Source organism: Puma concolor, chromosome B3 (assembly GCF_028749965.1).
Source record: "Puma concolor isolate L17-30 chromosome B3, mPumCon1.1.hap2, whole genome shotgun sequence".
NCBI lineage: Eukaryota > Metazoa > Chordata > Mammalia > Carnivora > Felidae > Puma > Puma concolor.
In genome coordinates this window covers 89,036,476-89,063,945 of record NC_141672.1, presented here as the reverse complement: position 1 = coordinate 89,063,945, position 27,470 = coordinate 89,036,476, and the positions used below count along the sequence as shown (strand labels likewise).

At 41.9% G+C, this 27,470-nt stretch overlaps 3 protein-coding genes across 13 annotated transcripts in view; 1 reads left to right on the top strand and 2 right to left on the bottom strand.

Annotated features, from left to right (window-relative positions):
- Positions 1 to 4,740, bottom strand: part of TUBGCP4 (tubulin gamma complex component 4) — a 35,818-nt gene extending 31,078 nt beyond the window's left edge. For 2 of the 3 annotated variants that reach the window (XR_015252616.1, XM_025919606.2), the window contains exon 1: positions 4,484 to 4,733. Coding sequence is in view for 2 of the 3 variants with exons in the window: in XM_025919606.2 (XP_025775391.1) it covers positions 4,484 to 4,561 (78 nt within the window). In the remaining variant the exon portion in view is untranslated. Of the gene's footprint in view, positions 1 to 4,483 lie in introns of all 3 variants that reach the window. The other variant, XM_086710544.1, reaches the window with a different exon arrangement.
- A 74-nt stretch (positions 4,741 to 4,814) lies between these two features.
- On the top strand, positions 4,815 to 17,039 carry ZSCAN29 (zinc finger and SCAN domain containing 29). 8 transcript variants are annotated; one of them, XM_086710541.1, is made up of 6 exons: positions 4,815 to 4,926; positions 5,885 to 6,316; positions 6,802 to 7,006; positions 8,822 to 9,517; positions 11,715 to 12,185; positions 14,413 to 17,039. In XM_086710541.1, exons 2-6 carry the CDS (start codon positions 5,999 to 6,001, stop codon positions 15,279 to 15,281), a joined length of 2,559 nt encoding a protein of 852 aa, XP_086566667.1. In that variant the 5' UTR covers positions 4,815 to 4,926; positions 5,885 to 5,998; the 3' UTR covers positions 15,282 to 17,039. The 8 variants fall into 8 exon arrangements, with proteins under 8 accessions (XP_086566667.1, XP_086566665.1, XP_086566663.1 ...); XM_086710539.1 differs by having other exon boundaries at positions 4,815 to 5,311; XM_086710537.1 differs by having other exon boundaries at positions 4,815 to 5,359.
- A 1,169-nt stretch (positions 17,040 to 18,208) lies between these two features.
- The window catches only part of MAPDA (N6-Methyl-AMP deaminase), a 25,463-nt gene continuing 16,201 nt past the window's right edge, over positions 18,209 to 27,470 (bottom strand). For both annotated transcript variants that reach the window (XM_086710514.1, XM_025919692.2), the window contains exons 7-11: positions 26,622 to 26,748; positions 25,455 to 25,535; positions 23,433 to 23,571; positions 20,812 to 20,912; positions 18,209 to 20,252 (exon numbers count right to left, since the gene is read on the bottom strand). In XM_086710514.1, coding sequence (XP_086566640.1) covers positions 20,058 to 20,252; positions 20,812 to 20,912; positions 23,433 to 23,571; positions 25,455 to 25,535; positions 26,622 to 26,748 — 643 coding nt within the window. In that variant the 3' untranslated portion in view covers positions 18,209 to 20,057. The remainder of the gene's footprint in view (positions 20,253 to 20,811; positions 20,913 to 23,432; positions 23,572 to 25,454; positions 25,536 to 26,621; positions 26,749 to 27,470) is intronic.

Genomic DNA, 27,470 nt, shown 5'->3' with positions numbered 1-27,470 from the left:
ACAGTTTTGTGGCATTAAGTGCATTTATTTACACCTTGTGCATCTATCACCACCATCCACCCCCGGTTTACTTTCCCAAACTGAACCTCTGTAGCCATTACTCCTCCCCCTTCCCCAACCCCTTGCAACCACCCTTCTATTTCTTGTTTCTATACTTCTGACCAATCTAAGTACTTTAAAAGATTGGAAATAGAATATCTGTCTTTTTATTACTGGCTTTTTCACTTAGCATAGTGTCTCCAAGTTTCATCCATGTTGTAGCATGTAAGAGAATTTTCTTCCTTTTTAAGACTGAAAAATATTGCACTGTATGTTTGTGCCACATTTTATTTATCCAAATCATCTGTCAAGGGACATGTGAGTTGCTTTTACCCTTGTATTTTTACCTTGGCTATTGTGAATACTAATACTATAAACATGGGTATACAAATATTTGTTTAAGTCCCTTCTTTAACTTCTTCTGAGTGTATACCTAGAAGTGAAATTGTTGTTGGATCATCTGGTAACTCTGTGTTTAATTTTTTTGAGGAGTTACCACATCGTCTTCCACAGGCCTGAACCACTTTACATTCCCACCAGTAATATACAAGGGTTCTAATTTCTCCACAACCTCACCAGCACTTGCTATTTTCTGTTTTTTTGATAAAAGTCATTCTAATGGGTAAGAAGTAGTATCTCATTGTGCTTTTGATTTTCATTTCCCTAATGATCAGCTATATTGATAATCTTTTCATTTGTTTATTGGCCATTGTGTATCTTCCCTGGAGCTTCGACCAACTTTTAATGAACACATACTTATCCAAGGCACAGTGTTAACATATCTAGTTTAAATAGGGAACAAAATCAGAAGTAGTTACTATTCCCAAAGAACTTAACATACTGCATATTTATATTGCAAGTACTGTATTTTGTGGATGCCATCTTTTTTTAAAGTTTTATTTATTTAGGTAATCTCTATACCCCACGTGGGGCTCTAAGTAACAACCCGGAGATCAAGGGTAACATGCTCTTCTAACTGAGCCAGCCAGGTGTGCCTGTGGATGCCATCTGTAAATAACAATAAAAGCAGTAATAAATAGGCAAAGAAGAATTTTTCTGTTACTGAATCCACAATAATTTGTTTAGGAATCCACTTAACACAGATTTTAATATCACTGCTAACCATATCTTCCAGTTAATAACTTATGAGGTAACATGACTTAAATGCTTAAGAATCTGTCTTTGGAGGGTGCCTGGGTGGCTCAGTCAGCTAAGTGCCCTACTTGGGTTCAGGTCATGATCTCAAGGTTTGTGAGTTTGAGCCCCACATCAGGCTCTGTGCTGACAGCTCAGAGTCCTGAGCTTGTTTCAGATTCTGTGTCTTCCTCTCTCTCTGCTCCTCCCCTGCTCGCACTCTCTCTCTCAAAAAAAAAAAAAAAAGATTAAAAAAAATTTACAATGTCTTTGGGAGGCCAGTCTAACTACTCTGTTAGTGCTATGTGTCCCTTCAGGCTGGATCTATAGCCCCCAGTAAAGCCTTGCCTGTGCCTTTAGAAAAAAAAAAAAAAAAAAGAAGCCACCATGAGTTGCCTCTTAACTTGCTTGAAATCTTAGGCAAGTTATAATACCTGCCTGTGCCTCAGTTTTCATACCCATAACATGGAGATAACAATTGTGAAGGTTAAATGTTAATGCATGTAAAGCCATGCACATAGCAAATGCTTGATACACGTAAGCAATTTTTTATTATTACTTTTTAAAAAATATTTTTATGTTTATTTTTATTTTTGAGAGAGAGAGAGAGAGACACAGCATGAATGGGGGAGGAGCAGAGAGAGAGGGAGACACAGAACTTGAGGCAGGCTCCAGGCTCGGAGTTGTCAGCACAGAGCCTGATGAGGAGCTCGAACTCACAGTGAACTCACAGACGGCGATATCATGACCTGAGCCGAAGTCAGACGCTTAACCAACTGATCCATCCAGGTGCCCCAGTAATTTTTTATTATTAACACAGATCTACCCAGTTATCAAGTGATGCTCCCATTAAAACTGGAATTCTAAGCAGTGCTTTGGTGGCAGAGTTTTACAAAAGTTCAAGGTCTAGTTATTCTGAAACAGCAAACAATACCTTGAATTTATTGGTACCATCTGGTGCAACCTACTTACATGAACAGGCATTCTCCATACTAGACTTACTGAAGTCAAAACAGAATATGCAGCCACATCTGCAGCTGTCATACTATTATTAAACTCAATGTTGGGGATTTAGTTTCAGCACAACAATAGTTATGTCACATTAGATCACTGGTTCTCAGAGGCAATTTTGCCCCATTTGGTAAATATCTGCAGATATTTTTTATTGCTACAACTCAAGGGGTACTACTGGCATCTAGTGGGTGGAGGCCATGAATGCTGCTTAACACCCTATAATGCACAGGCAGGACACAACCCCCAACAAAGAATTATCCAGCCCGAAATGTCAACAATGAGAAAGAAACCAGGCTGAGAAACCGTGCATTAGATTAACATCATTTTGAGTGCATCCATTTGGTAGTTTTGTTTACTTTGTAAAAATATTTGGTTTTACAGGTTTTTTTTTAAGAGCAATAAATTGAGCTTACACTCAAATAAATTTGAGCTTATACTTAGATTAAGGTGTACGCATATTCAGTATTACAATAAAATGAATTTTGTCAACATTAGGCATTCATGACAATTTTCCCCTTTATTCAAATGTGAAAACACTGCAGAATGTATCAATATTTTCTGTTTTTAGTAGTCTTCTTCCACAAATATCTGAACACCTACCAAGTGGCAGAAACTGTGCTGGCTACATAGATGAAGAAAACCACTGTAGTCTTCGCTGCTATGGGCAACCTATGTGGGAGAAAGACTATACACAGGTAAAAACTAATATAAACTGTGATAAGTCCTATAAGGGAAATAAGTTGTTGTAATGGAGAATAATGGCATAAGGGGAGGATACTTAAAGAGATGGTCAGAGAACATTTTTCTGGGGTGACTTTGAAGCTGACACCTTAAGAAGGAAAATATCCAGGGGCACCTGGGTGGCTCAATCTGTTAAGCATCCGACTTCAGCTCAGGCTCTTACCTACGGTTCATGAGTTTTAGCCCCGCATCGAGCTCTGTGCTGACAGCTCAGAGCCTGGAGCCTGCTTCAGATTTTGTCTCCCTCTCTCTCTGACCCTAAGGAAAATGGAGACTTGAGACTTTTTTATAAAAAAGAAAGGAAGGCAACTATCCTTCCTATACTTTATCTTTTTACTTCAGTCAAGCACCCACAAATACTTCCTATACAGTTTCTTCCTTTATGCCTGCCATTGTTAGTTTTATGGGGGAAAATAAATAACAAGAGGAATCTGATTTATAGGTTTTATAGAGGAATGTAATTTTTCTGCTCTTCTGCAGCCTATACTGGCAATTCTTATAGGAATAGGCATGACTTTTTTTTAAAGTTTTTATTTAAATTCCAGTTAGTTAACATAAAGTGTAATACTAGTTTCAGGTGTACAATATAAGGACACCCAGTGCTCATCACAAGATCACTCCATAATCCCCATCACCTATTTAGCCCATCTCCCCACTTCTCTTCCCTCTAGTAACTATCACTTTGTTCTCCATAGTTCAGAATCTGTTGCTTGGTTTGGAATAGGCATGACTGTGATATGACAGAGTTAGACTCAAATCTTGCCATTACCAGGGCTAGCCGCCACAAGTTCTCTGGGCTTCAGTTTGCTTTTTTGTAAGTAAGGGCTAACAATACCTAAGTTACTAAGTTATTGAGAGGACTGGAAAATAAAAAAAAAAAAAGCAGAAAAGAGTGGTTCAGACACCATAGCCAAGCAGGCCTGAGGTTCAAGACCAAGCTCGCTAATTACTAGCTACCAGATACAGGAAGTTGATCTGTGAAATGGAGATAGGTGATCCTGCAGATTGAATGAGATAATGCATACAGTACCTAGCCCTTCCTCCTTAAACATTTCTGGTTACGTGAAAGCCTGCCTCCCTTCCAAATTCTCCTAGTGCAGAAATTTCCAGCGAAAGGAGTAATGAGGGAAACACTCTCATTCATTTTTCAGACAACAAAAGTAGCTGACCTCTTACTATGTTAGGCGCTACGTATTTGCACTGCAAATGGGTGCGTGAAAATGGGTGAAACTCGCTTTACATCCAGTTCCCCAGCAACACGCGCTCAGACACCTCAACCTTAGGCCCGGTCGCGAGCTCCCTCCCCGTCCCGAAGGCGGGGCCCTCAGGCACCCGCCTTCCATCCGCCAGCCTGGGCCCAGCCCTCTCCAGATGCGGTACCGCGCACAAAGGCCCCCTCCCGCACTTCCCCCGTGACCAGTCTAGGGACACGCCTCCGAACCGCCTCAGCCTCTGCAAGCCCCACCCCCCGCCCTCGCAAACTCCTCCCCCGGGCACGGGCTTGGGTACGCCCATTATGCGCTCGCGAGTTCCCGCGCTCTGAGTCCGACCGTACCTGGAGGCCACTCCGCTTGTTCCACGTGAAAATGGACCCTGGGTATCCGCTCAGAGCCAAGAGTAGTTCGTGGATCATTCCCGCGGCGGATCTCGAGTTCTTATATCCGTCGCCCCCTCCTGCAGCGCCCCTCCAGAGGACCACGGAGGCGAATGCTGCGTTCTGTGCAAGCGCCCAGGCCCCTGGGACAGGCTGTTCGTCCTGAATCCCAAGTGGCAGGACAACTGCGGGAAGAGTGGAAGGGAAAGGGTACGGGATAGGCGCGCCGCGTCCCGGAAGTGTGCCGCGCTCGGCTGGGCTGACTCGCTCGCTGCTGCAGGGGCTCTGCTGGAGGAGTCTCCGTAGCTGCCCTTGCGCATGCGCCGGAGGCGCCCGTTCGGACTTCCGGTTTGAGAGCTGGACTGGGAGGCTGCAGAGCCGGGTTGGGGCCCGACCCTAAGAGGGTGAGGCAGGCCCGGGGGCAGAAATGCAAGTGGGTTGAGGGTCAGCCCCGAGAGGGAGACGCCCCCACGGGTAGTCGGAGGGTGCTCTCAGGGCGCCTTGGCCTGGTCGGAGGCCTCTGGAGGGACTGTACGACAGCTCCGAGAGTGACCTGGCCGGAGAGAGCGAAGACAAAGAGGCCGGAATCCCGCACCCGCCGCTCTTTGAGCTGAGCCCCACTCCCGCGAACCTCGCAGCCCTCCGAGCCCCTGGCCAGCAACCGAACTCGTCATCAGAAGACCCATTACTACTGCCCTCTCGGACTCCCTCTCTCCACCAACTGTGTGTGACTCCCTACGCCCACCGGCCCTTCTTCAGGAACCAAAACCAGTCCTCCCAATGCGCGAGGTTTCCCGTCAATAATTCCCGAACAGTTTCTGATCGTTTACTTCTGCTGTGAGGGAAAACAAAGACCAGTATTCAGTACTTGATTTTTGTCCCGGGTGGGAACTGGTAGTTGTGGAGTCTGAGGGGGCGGGGAGGATGTAAAGGGCCTCTGGAAGGACTTGCAGAGGTACTGGGAGAGATCAGCTGCGACCCGCTGGACAGAGGCTTTTTGTTGCCTTCAGCAGGATGGTGACTTGCCTTTAGATCCTCTCAAGCTCCAGGTTTCCCATTATGGTTCAAACTCAGTTTGCAACATTGGTCAGGGGAGCTAAATGGGATCAGATTTGGGGGGAGGTAGAAGAAGAGCAGACAGTACTTTATTCTCTGCTGCTTCCCGGGGCTGCTGTGGAAGTCACCCAGAAATGCAGCCTTTGAAAGGTCTCTTTCCTTCATGTTCAGTTTTGGCTTGCTATCCTGAAGTTGGTGCTACCTCAGATGGCCATGTGGAGTATATGGGAAAGCAGGCCAGCTCTTGGCGAGACTTTAGACCTATGAGTGTATTTCTTCTGATAGTGCCATCTCTCTCTACCCTAGGAAGAAACTCTTCTTACAGTGAGAGACTCATCTGCAGGTGATTCTCCAAGGACATGGGAAAATAGGTGTAAGCCCTCGAACCCTTAAGTGGAGGGGAGCTGCTTTCTGCTGTGAATGATGGCCAAACCCACTCTGAGAGGGAATGGCCCTAACTCTGAGACCTTCCGACAGCGCTTCAGGAGATTTCACTACCAGGAGGTAGCTGGGCCCCGGGAGGCTTTCAGCCAACTCTGGGAACTTTGCTGTCGTTGGCTAAGGCCGGAGGTGCGCACCAAGGAGCAGATTGTAGAATTGTTGGTGCTAGAGCAGTTCCTGACCATCTTACCTGGGGAGATCCAGGATTGGGTACAGGAGCAATGTCCAGAAAGTGGAGAGGAGGCAGTGGCTCTGGTGGAAGATTTAGAAAGAGAGCCTGGAAGACCTGGAAGTTCGGTGAGAAGGGAGGGGGAATTCTAAAGTGTGTGACTGGGAAGGGGCAAGGATAAAGGGCCCAATTAAGATATAGGCAGGTTTAAAGAGGGGCACAATCTCCTTTGGTGATGCTCATTCTTCTGGTCCTGGAACAGGTAACTTTTTCAGATAGAGCTTGTCTGGAGATGCTACCTGGGTGTACCTTTGCTACCCTGTCACAATGAGTTATTCATGGTTTAACGGTGTTTTTACTTTCGAGGGAAGAAAGGGGAAGTATTTTTTAGCTTGTAGTTGGGTTTACTAATTTGATCTTTTCCTTCTGGAGTTGCAGCTGCTCTAAGCTCATGGAGTAAGAAAGACCCTTGTTCACTGTTAAACCCTCTCCCCTTCCCCCCAACCCTAGCCATGTCCCAAGAGGATGAGCTCTTTTGGGGTATTAAATAATCTCCTCTGGGAGTGCCCCTCATTATAACCTTGCAGTGACAATTAATGGGGGTTGTTTCTAGGTTACAGTCTCTGTGAAGGGGCAGGAAGTGCGCTTGGAGAAGATGACACCCCTGAAATCATCACGAGAGTTATTAAGTGTTCGGCAGGAGTCAGTGGAACCCCAGCCCAGGGGTGTAACCAAGAAAGAGAGGGCAAGAAGCCCAGACCTGAGACCACAGGAGCAGATGAATCCAAAGGAGAAGCTCAGACCTTTTCAAAGGAGCGGTGAGGAGTAGATTCATATGGGAGGATAGGATGCCATTCTAAATTGGGAAGTAGGGTTGGGAATAGTGAGTGGGAAAGGGATTTTAGGAATTGAGTTGAAATTGTAGAGTATGCAGTTGTTGGAGACCTCCTGAAGGTATGTAGTTTAGCCCTCTGTTATAGTATTCTCATATTTCTTCTTGACGAGTCTGCCAGAGGATGGCTTCCCGATTTTTTTCAGAATTGGAACTATTTTATTTCCTCTTGGCAATGATGATACTAGGTCAGTATTTTCTAGATAAAAATTCTTTTCTATACTTGAAGGCACAGCCTCCTTTCAGTCATTTTCCTTCTCCAAATTAAACTGTATTTTATTTCCTTAAGCTCTTCCCCAGAAGTGCCATTCTTTAAACTTACTAAGTTTTTGTTATTCTCCCTTGGAACCTTTAAGTCTTCCAAATATGTTAATTGTGGAGAACTAAATTATATTATTCCAGGGAGGGGCCTGGTAGGTACAGGCAGAATAGGAATTTTACTTTTGAATTTCACTATGTTCTCTTTCAGTATAGCTCAACTGATTATTTGGTGATCATTGTTTACTTGGTAACTCCCAGGACTCTTACAGCTTTCCCATTGTCTTTGTGGCTAGTGCTTATTGTTGTACCTGATTTTGTAGAACTCGTTTTTCTTCTTTGTACTTGGTTGAACTCCATTTTTTTGTTTTTTGTTTTTTTAATCATTTAACTTGAGGTTGTTTTGAATTCTGATCTTATCGTCTAAGATGCTAGCCTTCTCAGCAGTTTGTAAGGGCCTGTTTAGTAATTCAGATGCAATTCTACATAGAGACTTGCAGAATTAATCAGTTATTGAACACCTAAGTGTATTCTAATGCCTTGCAAGGTACTCTGCAATAAGCAAAGGTGCCTATTCTCAAAGAGCTTATGGTGTGATTGAAAGCAAATATGTGTTCAACTTTATTGAAACCATGCCAAACAATGACTTGTTACTCAAGTTGTGTGAGTACAGTAGGGGTTTGGCAGAGTGGGCGATGAGGGAGGGCAGTAGGGAAGGCTCATGGGGGGCTTTGGCAAATATAGCTTCTCATAGAATGGGTTCCATTTGGATAGGAGGGACTTAAAGGAAAGGCACAAAGTGATGAATAAATGTATGCTGCATTCTGGAGGGGAGTCTGATATGAATGGATAGTGCGTGGTAGGCATTCAGGTTAAGGTTCAACAGTATAGTGTTTGAACTGAGGAAGCAAGAACCTGGAGTCAGGCAGGACAGTGACTGTTGCAGTTATCTGGGTGTGAGAGGATAAGGAGTCTAGACTTGGATGGTGGCCGGAAGAACAGAGGACATACTAAAGTGAAAAACTTTTAGAACTTGGTGATAGTGTCAAGGAAATGGATGAGTTGAAGTCCCGCCTGCCCCCACTCACGCCTGCTCCTCTCTCTCTTGAAATCACTCTTGAGTTTAGTTTTCTAGCCCCAAGCAGAGAACTTACAGGAGACAGGAGGTGCCTGTTCCCAGCAGTGCCAAGACCTGCCTGTAAGTGGTGAGGAAGACTAGGGAGCAACATGGAGCATAACTGTTTGCTCTGAACACGCAAACAGAACCTTTTCCTCTCTTGTCACCCTGCACTGGAAAATATTCTCATTATTTGAGGTTTTGTGTACTTTCTCCAACCCACTGAACTTTCTGAAAACACTTCCTTAGACACTTTCTTTATAAAAGCCTCTTGGATTAAAATAAAAAAAAGGCAGATCTGAACTCAGAGGTGTTTTTATGATCAATCCAAATTATGATATCCTTTGTTTGCTTCCCTGCAAGCAGGATTTCCATTTCCTAAATCCGGTGTGGTCTCCAGATTGGAGCAAGGAGAGCCATTGGTCCCTGCTCTGGGCTCCAAGGAGAAGGAACTCTCAAGAGGCAGTCACACAGGAGATAGACAAATGCATGCTGATCTGTTATCATCCAAGAGAGAGAGAAGGACCTGGGTGGAACAGGATCACTGGGGCTTTGAGGATGAGAAGGTAGCAGGTGTGCACTGGGGCTATGAAGAGACCAGAACTCTCCTTGCAATTCTCAGTCAGACTGAGTTTTATGAGGCTCTCCGAAACTGTCACCGAAACAGCCAAGTGTATGGAGCTGTGGCTGAGCGGCTCCGGGAGTTTGGCTTCCTTCGGACCCTCGAACAATGTCGGACCAAGTTCAAAGGTCTCCAGAAGAGTTATAGGAAAGTCAAGAGTGGTCACCCACCTGAGACCTGCCCCTTCTTTGAAGAGATGGAAGCCCTGATGAGTGCCCAGGTTATTGCCTTGCCCAGTAATGGCTTGGAAGAGAGAGCCTGTTACTCTGGCCTGGTGGGCAGTGATGCTGAGACTGAGGAGCCAGGGCAGGGGGGTTGGCAGCATGAGGGAGCAGAAGAGGCCATGGCTGAAGAGTCTGACAGTGATGAAATGGTCCAGGAAGCCACCCCCCAAGACCCCGACAACTTGACTGCACCTGTTCTTTTTCGAAGCCCAAGTGGTAAGAAGTTTTCCTTTTGGGGGTTCTGTGGTTAGATCTGAGGAGTTATGGGACTGAATGTGCAGTCAGCAAGTTTAATGTCACCTGTCGGCTTTGTCACTTAAACAGAACAAAGAGGTAACTTCTCAGTTCTATCTGTATTTCATTCTCTTTTGTGGGAAAATTAGATAATAGTAAGTAGGGAATAATTTTAGATATTTTAAAGAAATACACTTAGAAAATTCTAGAGAGCTCTTAAAAATAATATCATTCCTGGGGCCCCTGGCTGGCTCAGTCAGTGGCGCATGTGGACTCTTCATCTTGGGGTCATGAGTTCAAGCCCCACGTTGGGCATGGAGCCTACTTAAAAAAAAAAAAAAGTATCATTTCTTCCATTTCCTTATTAAAATTTTTTTTTTTTCCTGATTATAAAATCATTTACTGCTGAGAAAAACCCAGAACTATATTAGCTTTAAGGAGAATATTTACTGAGCACCTTATACAAACTGGTGTTTTATCTTTTATTTCCCCACTTCTCAATGTCAATTTATTATGTGTTCCTTTCTACATAGCCTAGCCTAGAGAAGGACTGCCCGAAGTTAGAAACGTTTTCTAAGACTCCTCTATGAGATTTGCAACACACATAGTAAGAAATCTTGTTTTAACACTTTTTTGAAATATTATTTGCCTATGGAACTGTTTTTAAGTGTTATTTATTACTGTTGATATAAGTTGTATAACTATGTTGTTATGGAAAGAGCACCGAAATATGAGTCAAGAGGCCTTGTTTCTAATCTTGACCACTCATCACCTAGGCGACCTTAGTTATCTGACCATTTCAAAGTTTGTTTCCTCACATGTAAAATGGGGCATGGCAGCAGGACTACATCTGTAAAATTGCAGTTTCACCGTGAAGTGATTTTTTTCCTTTCATTTTTTTACTGTATGTGTTGTTACTTTGTGTTCTACTCTTCTTGTCTTCCTATCTTCCACTTTTTCCTTTCTCAAAATCTTTCATTCTTTTTGTCACTGGAGTAAGTGCAGGTAAACCACAGATGTGGCACATGTGCTAGCTGCTATTTTCATTATCTTTGTTCTTTTCATCTTTTTCCACTGCTTTTTCTGTTTTTCAATTCTTTCCCCCACTCCTTTACCTGCAGTAAGCGGAGGATAATGGAAGCAATGTCCTCTCCAGTTGGCTGGCCAGTGGGAGGAAGACTCTGTGAATCTCCTTTCCCTCTACCATGGGGACCTTCAGGGAGCAGAGTCTGTAATCATACTGAAGTAATATTAGCCCAAGGTTGGCGGGGGGGGGGGGGGGGGGGGCTGCAGCACTAGTAAATGTTCAGGACAGGAGATGCTGTCTGCGCTGCTTCCTTCTTTCTGGCTTCCAACCAGTCCTTCAGTCCTAAGGATAATAAGGTGCATTACTATCAGGTCTTCTCTTGTACCCTTCAGGTCTTTGCTGTTACTGGGCTTGCATTTTTGAGACCGTGGCAAATGAAGAAGGGTCCTAATAGGGATTAGGCAAGTGTGAAAGTGTGAAAGAGACTGTTCTTTGGGGTCTTGAGTCATTCTTTGGAAAACTTAATTCATAAGGAAGTACAGCTGGTGGAAAAAGAATGATCTGAGAAGTTAGGAATGACTCATGACAGTGATTGACTGGGTCTTATTCCTTTGACCAGTTATTTTCTAGTTAGGATCAGAATTCCAGAGAATCCCCATACTAGAAGAATGGGGAAAGGCATCCTGTACTCTTGACTCAGTGTATGTAATGACTGTTTCAGTGATCTGGTGGAAAGGTTTGTTTGTTTAACAGAGAGGGCGCAAGAGAGAGAGAGAGAGAGAGAGAGAGAGAGAGAGAGAGAATCCCATGCTGACAGTGCAGAGTGGGAAGCAGGGCTCAAGCTCACAAACCGTAAGATCATGACCTGAACTGTAGTCGGGTGCTTAACTGACTGAGCCACCCAGGCATCCTCCTTTTTTAATGGCTGAACAGAATGTAGGAATAAAGGTCCCCATGAAATTGCTATACAATATAGAGAAGCAAAACATTCTATAATGAGTTTGTATAGATTTGGGAAACATGAAGTGTTTTTATTTTTTCACCTAGAAGCCCAAGCTTAGGTGATTTTTTCATCGTGCACTTGATAGGGCTGAGGAATTAAGGCTATAAAGCGTGCATTAAGTGGTGCTGAAATTTCTTTTCTGGTGGCAGGTGTACACTGGGGTTATGAAGAGACGAAGACTTACCTTGCAATTCTTAGTGAGACTCAGTTCTACGAAGCCCTCCAGAACTGTCACCGCAACAGCCAGTTGTATGGAGCAGTGGCTGAGCGGTTATGGGAATATGGATTCCTTAGGACACCAGAGCAGTGTCGGACCAAGTTTAAAAGCCTACAAACCAGCTATCGGAAAGTCAAGAATGGCCAAGCACCAGAGACCTGTCCATTCTTTGAAGAAATGGATGCTTTGGTGAGTGCCAGGGTTGTTGCCCCATCCAGTGATGGCCAGGAAGAGGAGACAGCCTCTTGCCCCATCCAGGAGGTCAATGAGACTGAAGCTGAGAAGCAAGCTGAGGTGGCAGAAGAGACCATAGAAGAAGATTCTGAGGATGATGAAGAGGATACTGAGGTACCCTTAGAGGTTGTCATGACCCGTGCTCCAGTCTTATTCCAGAGTCCCAGTGGTAAGATCCTTTTACTTTTTTTTTCTTTTAATTTTTTTTTTTTAGTGTTCATTTATTTTTGAGAGAGAGACAGAGACAGAGCGTGAGTGGGGTAGGGGCAGAGAGACAGACAGAGAGGGAGACACAGAATTTGAAGCAGGCTCCAGGCTCTGAGCTGTCAGCAGAGCCTGACGTGGGGCTCAAACTCACAAACCGTGAGATCATGACCTGAGCTGAAGTTGGACACCCAACCGACTGAGCCACCCAGGTGCCCCAATCCTTTTACTTCTTAAGATTTAAGTAGCAAAGGGGAGGCAGTGGGATTTAGGAGAAAAATCCACAAACTGAAAACCAGAAGACTGGCCTCTATACCCAGCTCTCATGAATTCTTGTGACCACTTTATCTGTTCTCCATGTTTCCTTCTTATTAAAACAGCTCAGAGGGTATATAAATGATTCACCTGACTTGCCTTCTCATACTACAGCATCAATCTGATGGCTGCAGACTTTATAAATTTGCTGTCTATATCTGAGCTGTTAGACAGTTTACCTAGCAGGGCATATGAAAGCTAACATCTCCCAGATAGCATGCTGTATACTCATAGTGCGATGAAGTTGATTTTAAAGTTCATTCTTATTAATGCTTTTTCCTCTAGTTCCACTATGTATTACCAGTTATATATCTGCTTTATTCACACATATGAAAACCTGATAACCTCTTTCTTCAGATACAGCTGGGCAAAAGTCTATGATTCCTGAGGGAATTGACCCTTTGAATCTTAACTGCTGTGTCAGAAAAAGAAATATTTCACTATGGCTTCCCTCCTTGTGGGAAGAATAATTCTGATTTTGGAGTCATACATGTACGTGAATCTGCATTCTCGTGTCCATTAGTCAGCCGAGTGACTCAGAGCGAGTTATTTAACCCTGCAGGTTTGCTTATATATTAAGACCTACCTTATTAAGATTGACATAAACGAGGTACTATGGTGAAGCACCTAGCACAGTGCTTAGGCACATAGTAAGTATCTAATAAGTAATAATTTTCTTTTCCAAAAGTTCTTTAGATCTGCATTCCTCAAGGGTGTTCTGTGGAGCATTATGTCCATCGGGATATTAGTATGTTCCACTAAAAAATGCCTTCTACGTTTAGGAAATGCTCGATTACTCTCCTTGGAGGCTCACAGTACATACTCACATATTTAAGGTTTTGAGATTAAACTGAATCTAACAAGTCTCTATCTCATGGGGCATCTCATAAGACTGGGCTCTTGGGTAGAAATACTGTCTTTCAGGGGTACATAAGCAGGCTGACACTCAGTATTTCTTTGCTCTCAGATTTAGCTCAGAGAATTTGGGATCCAGAATTTATCTGAAACATCTGAAAATTCAAAGTCCATTCACAAACTGAAAATCTGCAAGTATCTACAAATTCACATAACCTGGGCCTGGGAAGCCTGGTGTTTGGTTCTTAGAAGAATATTAAAGGGGTGTCTGGGTGGCTCAGTCAGTTAAGCATCCAACTTTGGCTCAGGTCATGATCTCACAGCTCATTGAGTTTGAGCCCCTCTGAGCTGTCAGCACAGAGCCCGGAGCCTGCTTTGGATTCTGTGTTTCCCTCTGTCTCTGCCCCTCTCTCACTTGTGCTCTCTCTCTCTCAAAAATAAACATTAAAAAAAATTTAAAAAATTTTAAAAATGTATTAAAAGCTTAGCTTGGACATTAGAGTAGTGCTTTTGGAACATTACATGATTAGTTTTCCATGGGAAAAGAGAATGTTTTAGGGAGATACTTTCTAGCAAAATTTCTCTCTCAGAAAGCCTTCTGTTCTTTGAAAGACACCAAATATTTTTCTACTCTGTTTTTATTCTCAACATAAAGGAATCTGAGGGGAAGGGGACTCATGTAGCTCTTCTGGATATAGGTGTTTCTCAGGGTTTTCCTGGGTATTTATGGACATATCTTAAAGCTGGTAAGTTTTACTTGTTATACTGAGAGGATTTTCTGAAGATCGTGGGTATCCAGGGAGAGTTAAAAGAATATATTAATCAGTCCCTGTACTAGATGAGAAGCATGTGATAGGTTACTAACTAGAGGAGTAAAAAATTGGAATTTTAATTGATAGTAGTCATTTGGGATCTAGTCCTTCCTAATTTTTACCTTTAATAATCTAATGTGATACTTGCCTAAACCCTGGCACGTAATATTGAAGAAATGGATAACTTCTAAAATTCTATTTTCATATCAGGTTTTGAGGCTGGATTTGATAACGAAGAGAATGTAAAACGAGATATTTCTGAGGAAGTACAACTACATAGGACGTTACTTGCAAGGTCAGAAAGGAAAGTTCCCTGGCATCTTAATCAGGGTAAAGGCAGTGACACTGAATGTAGATCAGAACGACAGTGGGAAAAGACCCCAGGGGAGAGAAGAGGAAAATCAACACTCCCAGAAAGGAGTTTAGGTAAAGTTCTAAATCATCAGAAACCTTATTTGGGAGAGAGACCCTATAAATATCTCAGATACGGCAAAAGCTTTGGTCCGAACTCCCAGCTCATGCATCAGATATCCCATCAAGTGGAAAATCCATATAAATGTGCTGACTGTGGGAAAAGCTTCAGTAGGAGTGCACGCCTCATTAGACACCGGAGAATCCACACTGGAGAGAAACCTTATAAATGTCTTGACTGTGGGAAAAGTTTCCGTGACAGTTCAAATTTCATCACCCATAGGAGAATCCACACAGGAGAGAAACCGTATCAATGTGGTGAGTGTGGGAAACGCTTCAATCAGAGCTCAAGCCTTATAATTCACCAGCGAACCCACACAGGAGAAAAGCCCTATCAATGTGAAGAATGTGGAAAAAGCTTCAACAACAGTTCTCATTTCAGTGCACATCGGAGGATACATACAGGAGAGAGACCCCATGTGTGTCCTGACTGTGGAAAGAGTTTCAGTAAGAGCTCTGACTTACGTGCACATCATAGAACCCACACAGGAGAGAAGCCCTATGGGTGTCGTGATTGTGGCAAGTGCTTTAGTAAAAGCTCTGCTCTTAATAAGCACCGAGAAATCCATACACGAGAAAAACTTCTGTCACAGTCGGCACCTAAGTAAGCTCCTGAGAATTTAAAGAAAAGAAATATATCAAAATGGTTGGAAAAAGTCTGCCAATAGTGAGATCCATCTCCTATTCTCTGCCCAACTAGCTTATGAAACACTCTAGGATTTACCCCACCCTTTGTTCCTATGTTTTTCCTGGATCTATGAATCCCAAGGCAGTCATCTTAAGAATGAGAGGATGGTTTCAGTCCCTCTCCTTGCCTGTATTTGAAATGACAGATGACACCTTTACCTCTCAGTGCCTATGTTGTTCCCTTAATAGACAGGACTAGGTAGTAGATCCTATAGTTTTGATGTATACCCTTATTTATTCATCCTGTTATTCAGCTGTATTTCAACTGGAAAAACTTATCACAGCACCATTTCAGGGAGAAGTTGTGAGACTTTTCTAATTGAGTGGGTCTAGCTCTTTATATAGTAAAGGAAATGCAAGTAAGAATGGCTCTTCGTGTTCACATAAGCCTGTGCTCAGAATGACATGTCATGCACACTTCATTTACCTTACACGAGAGTTTAATGTCCACCTTGACTCTGACCTAGTAAAGAATTTGTCAAAAGCCTAGGTGTCTGTATGGGGAAACATTGTAAACCTTGTATAAATACTGAGTTATGAACCCTGAATTTCTTAGTTTCTTCCAAGTCTTAGATGTTCTCGAATAGCGTAATATTTAGAGCATCTAGTTTGATCTTTTTTTCTTCTTCCATCTCATCTGAATTTCATCTATCTCTTGTCCAGGCGTGCAAAGAGCAAGCCAGCTGGATATGTTGAGAGAGAAAGCAGTTAAAGCTGCCAGTGGGGAATTGGCTGTGTTCCACACACTCCAGACACCTAGTTTAGTGTTATGTACCCCATGGGCACTTAATACTAACCTGCACTGAGCAGAAGCCACTGCCATGTTCCCATGGATTAGGAAACAGACCACTTTGTGCCAACAACTCTAGCCTAATGGCAGGGAGGACAGATTATTTTTGGTCATTGGAGTTGCCAATACTTGCACACATGCACACGCACACATTCAACTGTACACACCTATTTTTAGAAGCTCTCAAACACCAGTATAATTCTGATCTATGTATAACCAAATAGTATTGAATTAATTGCCCATATATTCATAGTAGAGCACAAGGTAAACAGACTCTGTCCTTGTCCTTACAGTCTAAAACAGATGACACTGACATGGACAAACAATAAATGCACATGTAGAGCTGCAACAGTTTTAGAGAAATCTAGAAATATAGTAACATTATGCATAAATGTTAAGATCTAATGCATTATAATTTTCTATAAGAAAAATCTGGGAGGTATTTTTTTCTCTTTATTCAGGAAGGCTTCATGAAACAGCAAGTGTTTAAAGGAAGGAGGGTTACTAGGTAAATTAGAATGGGATAAACTTTCCAAAATAAATCACAGAACTGAGTTCTGAGTGGGTGAGAAATGGGAAAATTGGGAAACAAGGTATTATGATAGAAGAAACACCAGTCTAAAGCAGTGCCTCAGGATCTGAGATGGTTTAGTAAGTGTGCTAGAATGTTTCTGAAAATGAGAGATTACTGTCTTTAGTATATTTATGTGTAGTTGTGTGTAAAAAGCATCGGTTGGTGTATCAGCAGATATGAATTCTGGTTCCAGATGTCTTGTGTGTAAGTCAACCTGTTTGTATCCATCTCCCTTTCTGTAAATCAGAATAACGTTTACACCTTAATCTGCCTCTCAGGGATACCATGTTAATAAAAAATTATGTCTATAAAGTACCCAGTGTTTCTTTCTGGTGTTCCCCCCCCCCCCCCACCCAAATGTACATGTGCAAGTTATTAAGTTGTTGCTGCAAGGAAAATATACGTTTTTACCTGCTTTTTTAAAGCTCCCTATGTGGGCATACTAGAAATATGCCTGTTTGAATCTTTATGTTCTAGACTGAGAAACAAATTAGGAAGTGGTAAAAGAGAAATTAGAATAAAAATCATTCGTTGGTATCTGTATCTCTATTCATTGGGACAGTCCATTAGGGCCTGTGTCATAACTGGGCATGGAGAGTAAATCTTATTTTAAAACACCCAGGACCAGCCCTCCAATCTACAGATGAAGAGAATGTACAAAAGGAATAGGGCAAAGGCAAACTCTTACTGGGAAATGCCTATTTCATCTCAAACTAGCTTACAAACCATTTTCTGCTACCCAATCTGCCACTCCTGAGGCAAGAAGCAAGAAATAATAGTCTACACATTCTAAGAGAGAAACCAAGGCTACTGTAGGTGGAGCAAGAGGATCTGTGCACCCTAACCTGCCCTTTTCTTTTTTTCTTTTTTTTTTTTTTAATATGACTTTTTTTAAATTTTTTTTTTTCAACGTTTATTTATTTTTGGGACAGAGAGAGACAGAGCATGAACGGGGGAGGGGCAGAGAGAGAGGGAGACACAGAATCGGAAACAGGCTCCAGGCTCTGAGCCATCAGCCCAGAGCCCGACGCGGGGCTCGAACTCACGGACCCCGAGATCGTGACCTGGCTGAAGTCGGACGCTTAACCGACTGTGCCACCCAGGCGCCCCCTTTTTTTTTCATTTTTTTATGTTTATTTTTGAGAGACCAAGAGACAGAGCATGAGTGGGGGAGGAGCAGTGAGAGGGGGACACAGAATCTGAAGCAGGCTCCAGGCTCTGAGCTGTCACCACAGAACCCGACGTGGGGCCCAAACTCATGAACCGTGAGATCATGACCTGAGCTGAAGTCGGACGCTTAACCTGAGCCACCCAGCCTACCTGCCCTTTTAATACTCATAAGAAAACCTTTGTGGAGATGGAGCGGCATGTGTACAAAGGAAGCAAGAATGTATTAGTAGGAGCTAGGTAGTCCTATCCTCCTTAGTTGTTTCCCTAGTGCTGTTATTTCTTTTTCTTCATTTTTCCCATGGAATAATTAAAAAAAAAAAAAAACTCTACCCCCAACGTGGGGCTCAAACTCATGACCCCATGATCAAGATTTGTATGCTCTAATGACTGAGCCAGTCAGGCACCTGTCATTCTTCCTTTGATTGCTTGCTATGGCCAGTGCCACAGAACTTAATAACATAGGTTTTCTCTGTGTTGCCATTTCTCTTTTACTATAATCAGAGTAGGGAGGCTGAGTCTTATCAACTCTGTAGGGAACCAATTAGGAAAGGGACAATAAGAGAGGGGCACTTGGCTGGCTCAGTCAGTAGAACATGTGACTCTTGATCTCGGGGTCGTGAGTTTGAGCCCCATATTGGGTGTAGAGATTGCTTAAAAATAAACTCTTAAAAAAAAAAAAGGCGGGGGGGGGGGGCGCCTGGGTGTCTCAGTGGGCTGGACATGTGGCTTTGGCTCAGGTCATGATCTCATGGTTTGTGAGTTCGAGCCCCTGGGCTCTGTGCTGTCAGCACAGAGCCCACTTCAGATTCTCTCTTTCACTCTCTCTCATTCTCCCTCTCTCCCTCTCTCTCTCTCAAAAATAAACATAAAAATGCTCTCCCTCTCATGCTCTCCCTCTCTCTCAAAAATAAACATAAAATTTTTTTTAAATTTTTAAAAAATGTTTATTTATTTTTGACAGAGAGATAGAGACAGAGCATGGGGGGGGGGGGGGTGCAGAGAGAGAGGGAGACAGAATCTCAAGCAGGCTCCAGGCTCCGAGCTGTCAGCACAGAGCCCGACGCGGGGCTCGAACTCACAGACCACAAGACCATGACCTGAGCCAAAGTCAGACGCTTAACGGACTGAGCCACCCAGGTGCCCCCCCCAAAGTTTTTTTTTTAAAAAAGGAAAGGGAAGATGAGATATGAACACTCAATTCTTCCATTATTCAATTCAAAATCTAAAATGAAATCTACTCCTATATACTCAAATAACTATCCAGGGAGATGCGTATCTCAAAGTTTTCACATATATTCTCTGATATCACAGTACTTAAATAATAACAGATATTAATATGGAAATATTTTCGTTAGGACCTTAAATTTCTCCTACACCCACCGTGGGGCTCTTTCAGAAACAAAACTCTGGAACAACTGGAAGTCAGATTACAGGCTGGATTGAAGCCCAAAGTACTTTAGAGTTCAAGAAATATCTGGCTGGCATAGCTCCATTATGGTCAAAATAAGAGAAGGGTAAGGTAGGAACATTTTAAAGAACCACCACCTTGATTCCATGGGAATTAATCATGAGAAGGGCAAAGTCAGATCTCAGAAGCTAGCTTTATCTGTCACTAGGGTCATTCAAAGTAGATTAACCCTGACTACTGGATATTCACAAAAATCCATGGTATGTAGTATAGCCTGGGGTTTCGGGGAATACTTAAATGAAGGGAGTCTGATTAAAATAAGCACAACAAAATACAGAGAGCTGTTGCCACAAGCTACAAGGCTTAAAGGTTTTGGTGGCAATCTGTTTTCCCCTCTCCTCATCTTATTTAGATTAGTAACTCCAAAATTCTTCCTGATGAGAAATTTCTTTGATTTTCCTTAAGTTTTATGATCACTAATGGAAAGGAACTGGTGGAATGGGGAGTTTAGTTAGCAGCCACTTTCAAGTCCCTTCCAGTAAGCAGCTTAGAGGTAAGCTCTGTAAGACCTCAGAGTCTGCAGTCAGTTTAAGACATGTTTACTGAGCACCAACCACAAATATGGTGCTGGTGATGGAACCTATGGTAGCTGGCTGCTGTGCTTCAAAGGGAGCAGTGGACGGTTTACTAAGTGGGATATGGCAGGAAGATCCTGGTTGCAGCACATAGTCAAAAGTAGTTTATCTCACTGCAGCTTAAAAATGTAACACTCTGGGTTTCAGATGATTCCACTTCCTCCTCAGTTCAGACCTGGTGCTGTCAGAAGCAAAGATGTAGTTGATGGATTCATAAGACAGATCCCACACTTGAGACTGGGTCAAATTAAATGTTTCAGCAGCCAGCTGGTACTCTTGAGAAAGGTGTGTTGCAAAAACACCCTTATCATCGGTCTGCCAAAAAACAAAACAAAACAAAACAAAACCAAGAAATTTTAAAATGAACAAGAAAATAATTTTTGAAAAAACTTTTGTTTACACTCTATTTTCCTAATATTTACCATGCTTCTTTTAAGAGCCTAAATAGGCCTATAAATGTGTTCATGCATGTCTATAATGAAATGGGCTTATTTGTCCTTTTTAAAACAAAAACTATAAACACCAGACTAGTGGCTCTCAACTATGGCTGCATATTTAAAAATCACCTAGGAAGCTTTTAAAATGTATCTGTGTACAGGACTCACCCCAGATCAAATAAAACAGAATCTCAAGGGATGGTATTGGGCATCAGTATTTTTTTATGTTCCCTTGGGTACTATCCAGGACCCTTTCCCATAGAGCCAAACCTGAGTTCCCTTGGCCCTCTGCAGCCCCTCCTGCCCTGATCCCCTCTTACTCTTCTACTTGGGTGCTACCCTCAGGCATGCAAGGCATTCAGCTAGAGGTGAATGTCTGACCTAATGCACCGCTGGAACTAAAATGGAGCAAAGTATTTCAAACAAAATAACCTTACACAGATCACAGAAGGATGGGCAATGCTGTACCAGAATCCAAAATGATGCTGGTCATAAGACGGAACCGTCTGACTTTTGATGTTTGAGGTCAAACAGAGTTCTAGATGAAAGGAGAAAAAAGTCTCTTATTAAAAGCAGATTAGTAGACTCACTCATGTGTTCACCAAGCAGACACATGAGAAATCTTTCCAAAGTATGCTAATTTTCAGTAGTTCCTGAGTTTACAAAATTGACCTTATGTGTGAAAATTCGTAGTTCAAATAGTGTAGTTGTGTGTAAATATATGCTGCAACTTACGGCAGCAACTGTACCAGGCAGGGAACTCCTACCCCTCCACAGCCATGTGGAAATGGAGTAAAAAGAGAAAAGTAAAAGGCAGTCAGTCACCTTGGAGAAAGCAGGGAAGTAGAATGAAGGAACTGTTCTTTTTTTTTTTTTTTTTTAAGTTTATTTATTTATTTTGAGAGAGAGAGAGAGTGCAACCAGGGGACAGGTAGAGAGAGAGAGGGACTAAGAGAAAGAATCCCAAGAAGGCTCTACGCTGTCAGCGCAGAGCCAGATGTGGGGCTCAAACTCACAAACTGTGAGCTCATGACCTGACCCGAAATCTTTGACACAACTGACTGAGCCACTCAGGCGCCCCTGATGAAGGAATTTTTGAAGGGTTGCTGCACTTCTTCCTCATCTTACAGTAGAGGCTAAGACAAAATGGTAGCACTGCTTGAGGGCTATAGCATTAAAAAAGCCAAGAGCAGAAATGAACTTCAAGAAAATCCCTAAGCTTCTTTATTCAGACAACTGTCTATTCACTGTCGGCTGCAAGTAAGTCCATCTTAAGCATGACACCTAGAGGTGCCTGGGTGGCTCTGTTGGTTGAGCGCCAACTTTGGCTCAGGTCATGATCTCACACTTTGTGGGTTCAAGCCCTAAATCGGGTTCTGTGCTATCAGCTCAGAGCCTGGAGGCTGCCTCGGATTCTGTGTCTCCCTATCTCTCTGCACCCCCGCTTGTGCTCTCTCTCTAAAATAAATAAACATTAAAAAAAAAAAATGACTTCTATTATTAGCAAATTCCTGCCTTGACACACTGTACCCAGCTACCCCAGCCAGAGCAGAAATACTTCACTGACTTGACTGATGGTGATTGCTGAGTAGGGTAAGGCAGCCTCCCACTCAGTCCAAGGGATAGCCACTTGCTCCCTCACTCTGCTGGGTGCAGAGCTGGGCCACCACACTAAGATCACTATGCAAGTGGTTTCCATTTTCTCTACTTTTATGGATGTTTAAAAATATCCTTATGGGGCGCCTGGGTGGCTCAGTTGATTAAGGGTCTGAGTTCAGCTCAGGTCATGATCTTACGGTTCATGGGTTCAAGCCCTGCTCTGGTCTCTGTGCTGACAGCTCTAAGCCTAGAGTCTGTTTCGGATTCTGTGTCTCCTCTCTCTGCCCCTCCCCTGCTCACGCTCTGTCTCTCTCTTGCTCTCTCAAAATAAATAAAGATTAAAAAAATTTTTTTAATGTCCTTAGTAAAAAAAAAAAACTTATTAATTGCTGAAAACTCTATCAGTAATTAAAAAACACACACCCACACGTTTTTGCCAATTGATCAATTTGCAAATTTAGCAAGTTGATAAGTTAGTAAAATAGTTTTCAGCCAACTGCTTTTTTCCCTCTAGAGAAAAGGCCTTTCCTGGCCATCCAATTGAAAGTGGTTATCTCATCACTATTATATCATACTGTTTAACTTTCTTCAAAGAACTTAACACTGACATTTTCTTGTGTAACTGTTTACTGCCTCTCTTACCTATGCTAGAATATAAGTTCCTTGAAAAAGAAATCTTGCCTGTATTGTTTACTGCTCTCTTCCCAGCCATTTGAACAGTGACTAGAAAAGAGTAGGCACTTCATAAATACTTGTTAAATAAAAGCAACTCCAGGGATACAGATGTAGACAAACAAGTATGTAATAGTCAACACACATATAAAAATAGGACTTGGAATCATCCATAATTCTTAATTTTTATTTATTTTTTATTTTTTATTTTTTTTAATGTTTATTTATTTTTGAGACAGAAAGAGACAGAGCATGAGTGGGGGAGGGTCAGAGAGAGAGGGAGACACAGAATCCGAAGCAGGCTCCAGGCTCTGAGCTGTCAGCACAGAGCCCGACGCGGGGCTTGAACTCACAGACCATGAGATCATGACCTGAGCCGAAGTCGGATGCATAACCGACTGAGCCACCCAGGCACCCCTTTAATTCTTAATTTTTAAATAAATGTCACATATTTTCATAACTCATATTAATTTGGTTAAAGTCATTTAAAAATACTAGATGACCCTTATTCCTTCAATATAATACTGAGTTTCCGGAACTAGGGAATGTAGCAGTGAACAAGACAAAGGCCCTGCTTTTCATGGAGCTTATATTCTAATGGAAGGTAGTAAAACTTTCTGTTATTTAAATGAGGCTCAGGAAGCACATGCACCATGCAACTTTTTATTTCTAAATGACACTTACATATTTAGAACAGTACTCCTCTACATTTGGGTTGCATGCAACCTGGTGGCTGGGGACAAAGGCACACAGTGTTGTCTGGAGGACTTAAAGCCCCAAGCCTTACCCAGTGGTATCTGGTGTTGCCTCACAAAATCTACCAGTTCCAGCGATCCTCCCTCAGAGGAGTTGAGAAATGTCCCATGCCCAATTCTGTCAGGAAGTAGATCCAGAAGTAATTGTGTTTCTTTTTTTTGGTTTGGAATCTCAAAAAGAGAGAGAGAGAGAGAGAATGAACAACCTTTCCAGTGGTTCTCCAAAGTACTTTTTTTTCTACAGCCAGCTACTCTGTCCCTCAAAGAAGATAATGCTGACACTCTGGAAAGCTGAACTACTTATACCTTCCCAGCTCTCTTCTTTGCCTTTATCTTTCATTTCCCAATATTCTTCTAGATTCACTTCAATGACAATAATATAGTTAACAGCAAAGGTAATAATAACAACAAACACAGCCCTGCTCTATGCCTTTTCACATAAATTCTCCTTTAAACCTCACAAGAATCTTACAAAGTATTAAGATGAAGAAATTAAAGTTCAGAGAAAGTAATAGGATCAATGTGGGAGCAGAACTGAAATGGGAAAGCAGACCCTCCATTTTTTATTTTTTTCCTTCTACATTATACTTCTCTATACTTGGATTTTCTTCAGATACACCTAACTTTTGCAGTCAAAACATAAAGCTTGTTTTTTTGTTTTTTGTCTTTTTTTTTGGTCTAAGGTCATGGAGCTCTGACTTCAGGGCTCAGATGTGCATGTTTTATTTTGACAAAGCTAGACATTCCCCAACTACCATGAAAAGGTCTAGCTGTGCTCTTTATCTGCTGGATAGCCTAAAATACAAATGACCATAACATGTTGAAATGTTTTATTTTTTTATTAAAAAAATTTTTTTTGAAATGAAATGTTTTATGGATCAAACAAGAAAAGCAATAGAGACTAAGGTAAAGAGAAGGTTCTGATGCAGTTGCCCAAAACCAGAGATAACCAGTCACAGTAAAACATGCTGGCTGTTCCATTATACTGACCTATAGCTAAAAATCAGACATCAGTTAGGTCAGCTAGAGGCTAACCTATGAGTGAGAGAGGTTTTTGATCAGACTGTGGAAACACAGATCCTAGATTTTAAGTTCTTCCACTAGATTACTGACTCTTTGCTTGTAGAAATGAAAAACATCAGTATTGACAAGAAGCTCTAATTTTTGCCTCAAATCATGATGCTATTCAACCTTTACATATTACTGCACCTAATACAATAAACTTGTGAGATAAGTAGCTTAAGTATTATTTCCTGCACTCAAGACAATAAACCCCAAACTCATCAAGTTGTATACAATAATTATGTACAGCTTTTGTATGCAGAAAGAAAGAAAGAAAGAAAGAAAGAAAGAAAGAAAGAAAGAAAGGAAGGAAGGAAGGAAGGAAGGAAGGAAGGAAGGAAGGAAGGAAGGAAGGAAGGAAGGAAGGAAAAAAAATTGGTAGAAGTGCTGAGGTACAAAGTAAATCCATCTGTAAAATGGGGGAAAGTGTAGTAGACACCCTTCTTTGCCTCACAGGGATGTGCTTACGAAAGTGACTGTTCTCCCACCATTATCTGTACATTGTCTGTCATTGTGCTCATGTTGCCAAGGAGCTGAGGCCCAATGAAGGGCACCTGATCTTCTGATAAGCCTTATAAAATAATGATGAGTTACTTTCTTTCTTACTAGTGTATGTCATACATTCAGGTCCCTTATCCTACAAAGACAAGTGAGATGAACTGGTGCTTTTCTCAGTGTCAGCTGGCCAATGACAAGCCTGATGATGAAAATTTATGCATTTTTCTCTAGTAAGACGTCATTAAGCTGCTTTAATAACACAGCTGTAATGCAAGTCAACAGCCACCCCCAGGAACCACAAAGACATAAAAACAGTAACATGAGGGACTAAAGAAAGTCATGCCTTTACCATTATAATTTACATTTTAAAACATTTCTATGTTCCTCCTCTAAAAAAATGTTTTTCCAAGGCAGGTTTACTTTTACCCATTTACAAATGATTATTATTTTCATTGTAATCTACCTTCTCAGCCTAATTTTACAATATTATTTACCTCTGAAAGATGCAATGCCAACTTCAGACCTGCTTTTTTAGCTTCTAAAAGAGGTTCCAAGAAGTCTTTTGCTTGTCCTACCTTGAAGATAAAAGTTAAAACAAAGATGCATTAACATTTTAGGCAAACTAAAGAATTGGGTACTCTGTCTCAGTAAACAAAGGAATAAAAATAATGGCAAGAAAAAATGGCAGATTGATTCATTTGAAAATTTCATTTATAAAGCACCTATAATGTGCTAGACACCTTAGGGAATACAAAGCTGGCAAAGACACAATCCCTGCCCTCAAGAATGTTAAGTCTCGTGAACCCGAGGTCAGTCAGCCAAGCTAGGTATGGAGGTCACCAAATTTTATTTCTGAAAGGAAATCTAGATATCTAGCACTAAGGAGGAGAACTCACCTGATTCAGAAACCTGGATGATTAGAGCAAAGAAAGCTTCTACCAAATAGATGAATGAAACAAGAGCAGAATAATCCAGGTTTAGACAAAGCCATAAGAACCAGTTTCCTGGGACTCCCTAAATTCAATGGTTTTTAGTTAGAGGCAATTCTGCCACCACAGGGGACATTTGGCAATATCTAGAAACATTTCTGGTTGTCACAACTAGGAAGGTGCTTCTGGTATCTAGTGGATAGAGAGACCAGGGATGCTACTAAACACCCTGCAATACACAGACATCCTCCCAGGACAAAGAATTATTTGGCCCAGAATGTCAATAGTGCCACAGGTTAGACACTGTTCTTGAATCTGACATTCAAGAAGCTGTAGGCCAGCCTCTCTCAACTGGGGGTTCTATGAGATAATTAAGCCCTAGTCATAATGAAGTATTAATTAAGCATTAAATATGCATTGTATGTAATAAATTAACTTCTCTCCTATGCATATAGAAAGATACTGGGTAGCATCTTTAGAAGAATGGAGAAAATAATCATATTGCCATGCTAATCATTTTCTTTTTTCTGTTTTAGAGGCCTAATTCTTTCCCAGAGTCCTCGTTGAGAACAATTGCTACAGACATTATGGTCATCCAGGGCAGAATAGGTCTTCATCCACACTGAGAGTCAGCTGGACCTCTGGAAAATGCAGGATGCTCCAAGCTAATCCTTACCCCACAAACTGATTCTACCTTCCAGAAATAAAATGTATTTAGGAAAAGTAGCTTACAGTAGGGTCTCCACTGAGGTCAAGGCCAAGAACTGTATCCTCATTAGAGAGCCAGAATTCTTCAGCAAGTTTAACAGTCTCCTTGGCCACTGAAGGGCCACCTCTTCTGTCGATTGCTATCAAATACCTTTAATATAAGAAAAAAAGTTGAAAACAAATATGGTACACATAAAAAAGACAACTCTGAGTATAGCCAGGGAGGTATAGCAGGCTACATGTTAAAGTTAGTTACTAGGAAAGGTATAGCCTGACTGACAGGACAGCTTACTTTGCCAGAAGGCAAGAGACATAAATTCCTAAATAGCACCAAACACCTAGTTAGTATTCATATTTCTAAATGTCTCATGTTTTTGTTGTTGCTGTTGTTCGTGTATTTGTTTTTCAGTTTTTTTGATTCAGAATTCAACAAAAGTCCAAGTATTATGTTGGTCAATGTATCCCAAGACTCTTTTAATCTAGAGGCACTCCCTTCACGCCCCACCTTACCCCTTCTCCATACCCCCCACACCACCTCTTTTTTTGAATTTATTTGTTGAAGAAACCAGGTGCTTTGTCCTATAAAGCTTCCCACAATATGTATTTTGATGAATGAATTCCTGTGTTGCTAACCTGTTCTCCTGTCTCTTATATTTCCTATAAATTGAAAATTAAATCTAGTCTACAGGCTTGATCAGATTCAATTTTTTGGCAAGAGTATTTCATAGGTGGTGGCATGTTCCTTCATCAGGAGGCTTAGATCCATTATTTCATTAAGTGTTACAAAAATAGTAATATTCTAATTCTAACACATATTCAAAAGCTGATACAAATGCATTCTTTGTATGTTAGCTGGCATCTAACACCCAAAGA

What these genes read in the sequence shown, in the direction of transcription:
- ZSCAN29 (XM_086710541.1), top strand. Translation starts at nt 5,999, where the DNA reads ATGATGGCCAAACCCACTCTGAGAGGGAATGGCCCTAACTCTGAGACC. An exon ending in CTGGAAGACCTGGAAGTTCG is followed by an intron (nt 6,317 to 6,801) that starts GTGAGAAGGGAG and finishes GGTTGTTTCTAG; the next exon opens with GTTACAGTCTCTGTGAAGGG. An exon ending in CAGACCTTTTCAAAGGAGCG is followed by an intron (nt 7,007 to 8,821) that starts GTGAGGAGTAGA and finishes CCCTGCAAGCAG; the next exon opens with GATTTCCATTTCCTAAATCC.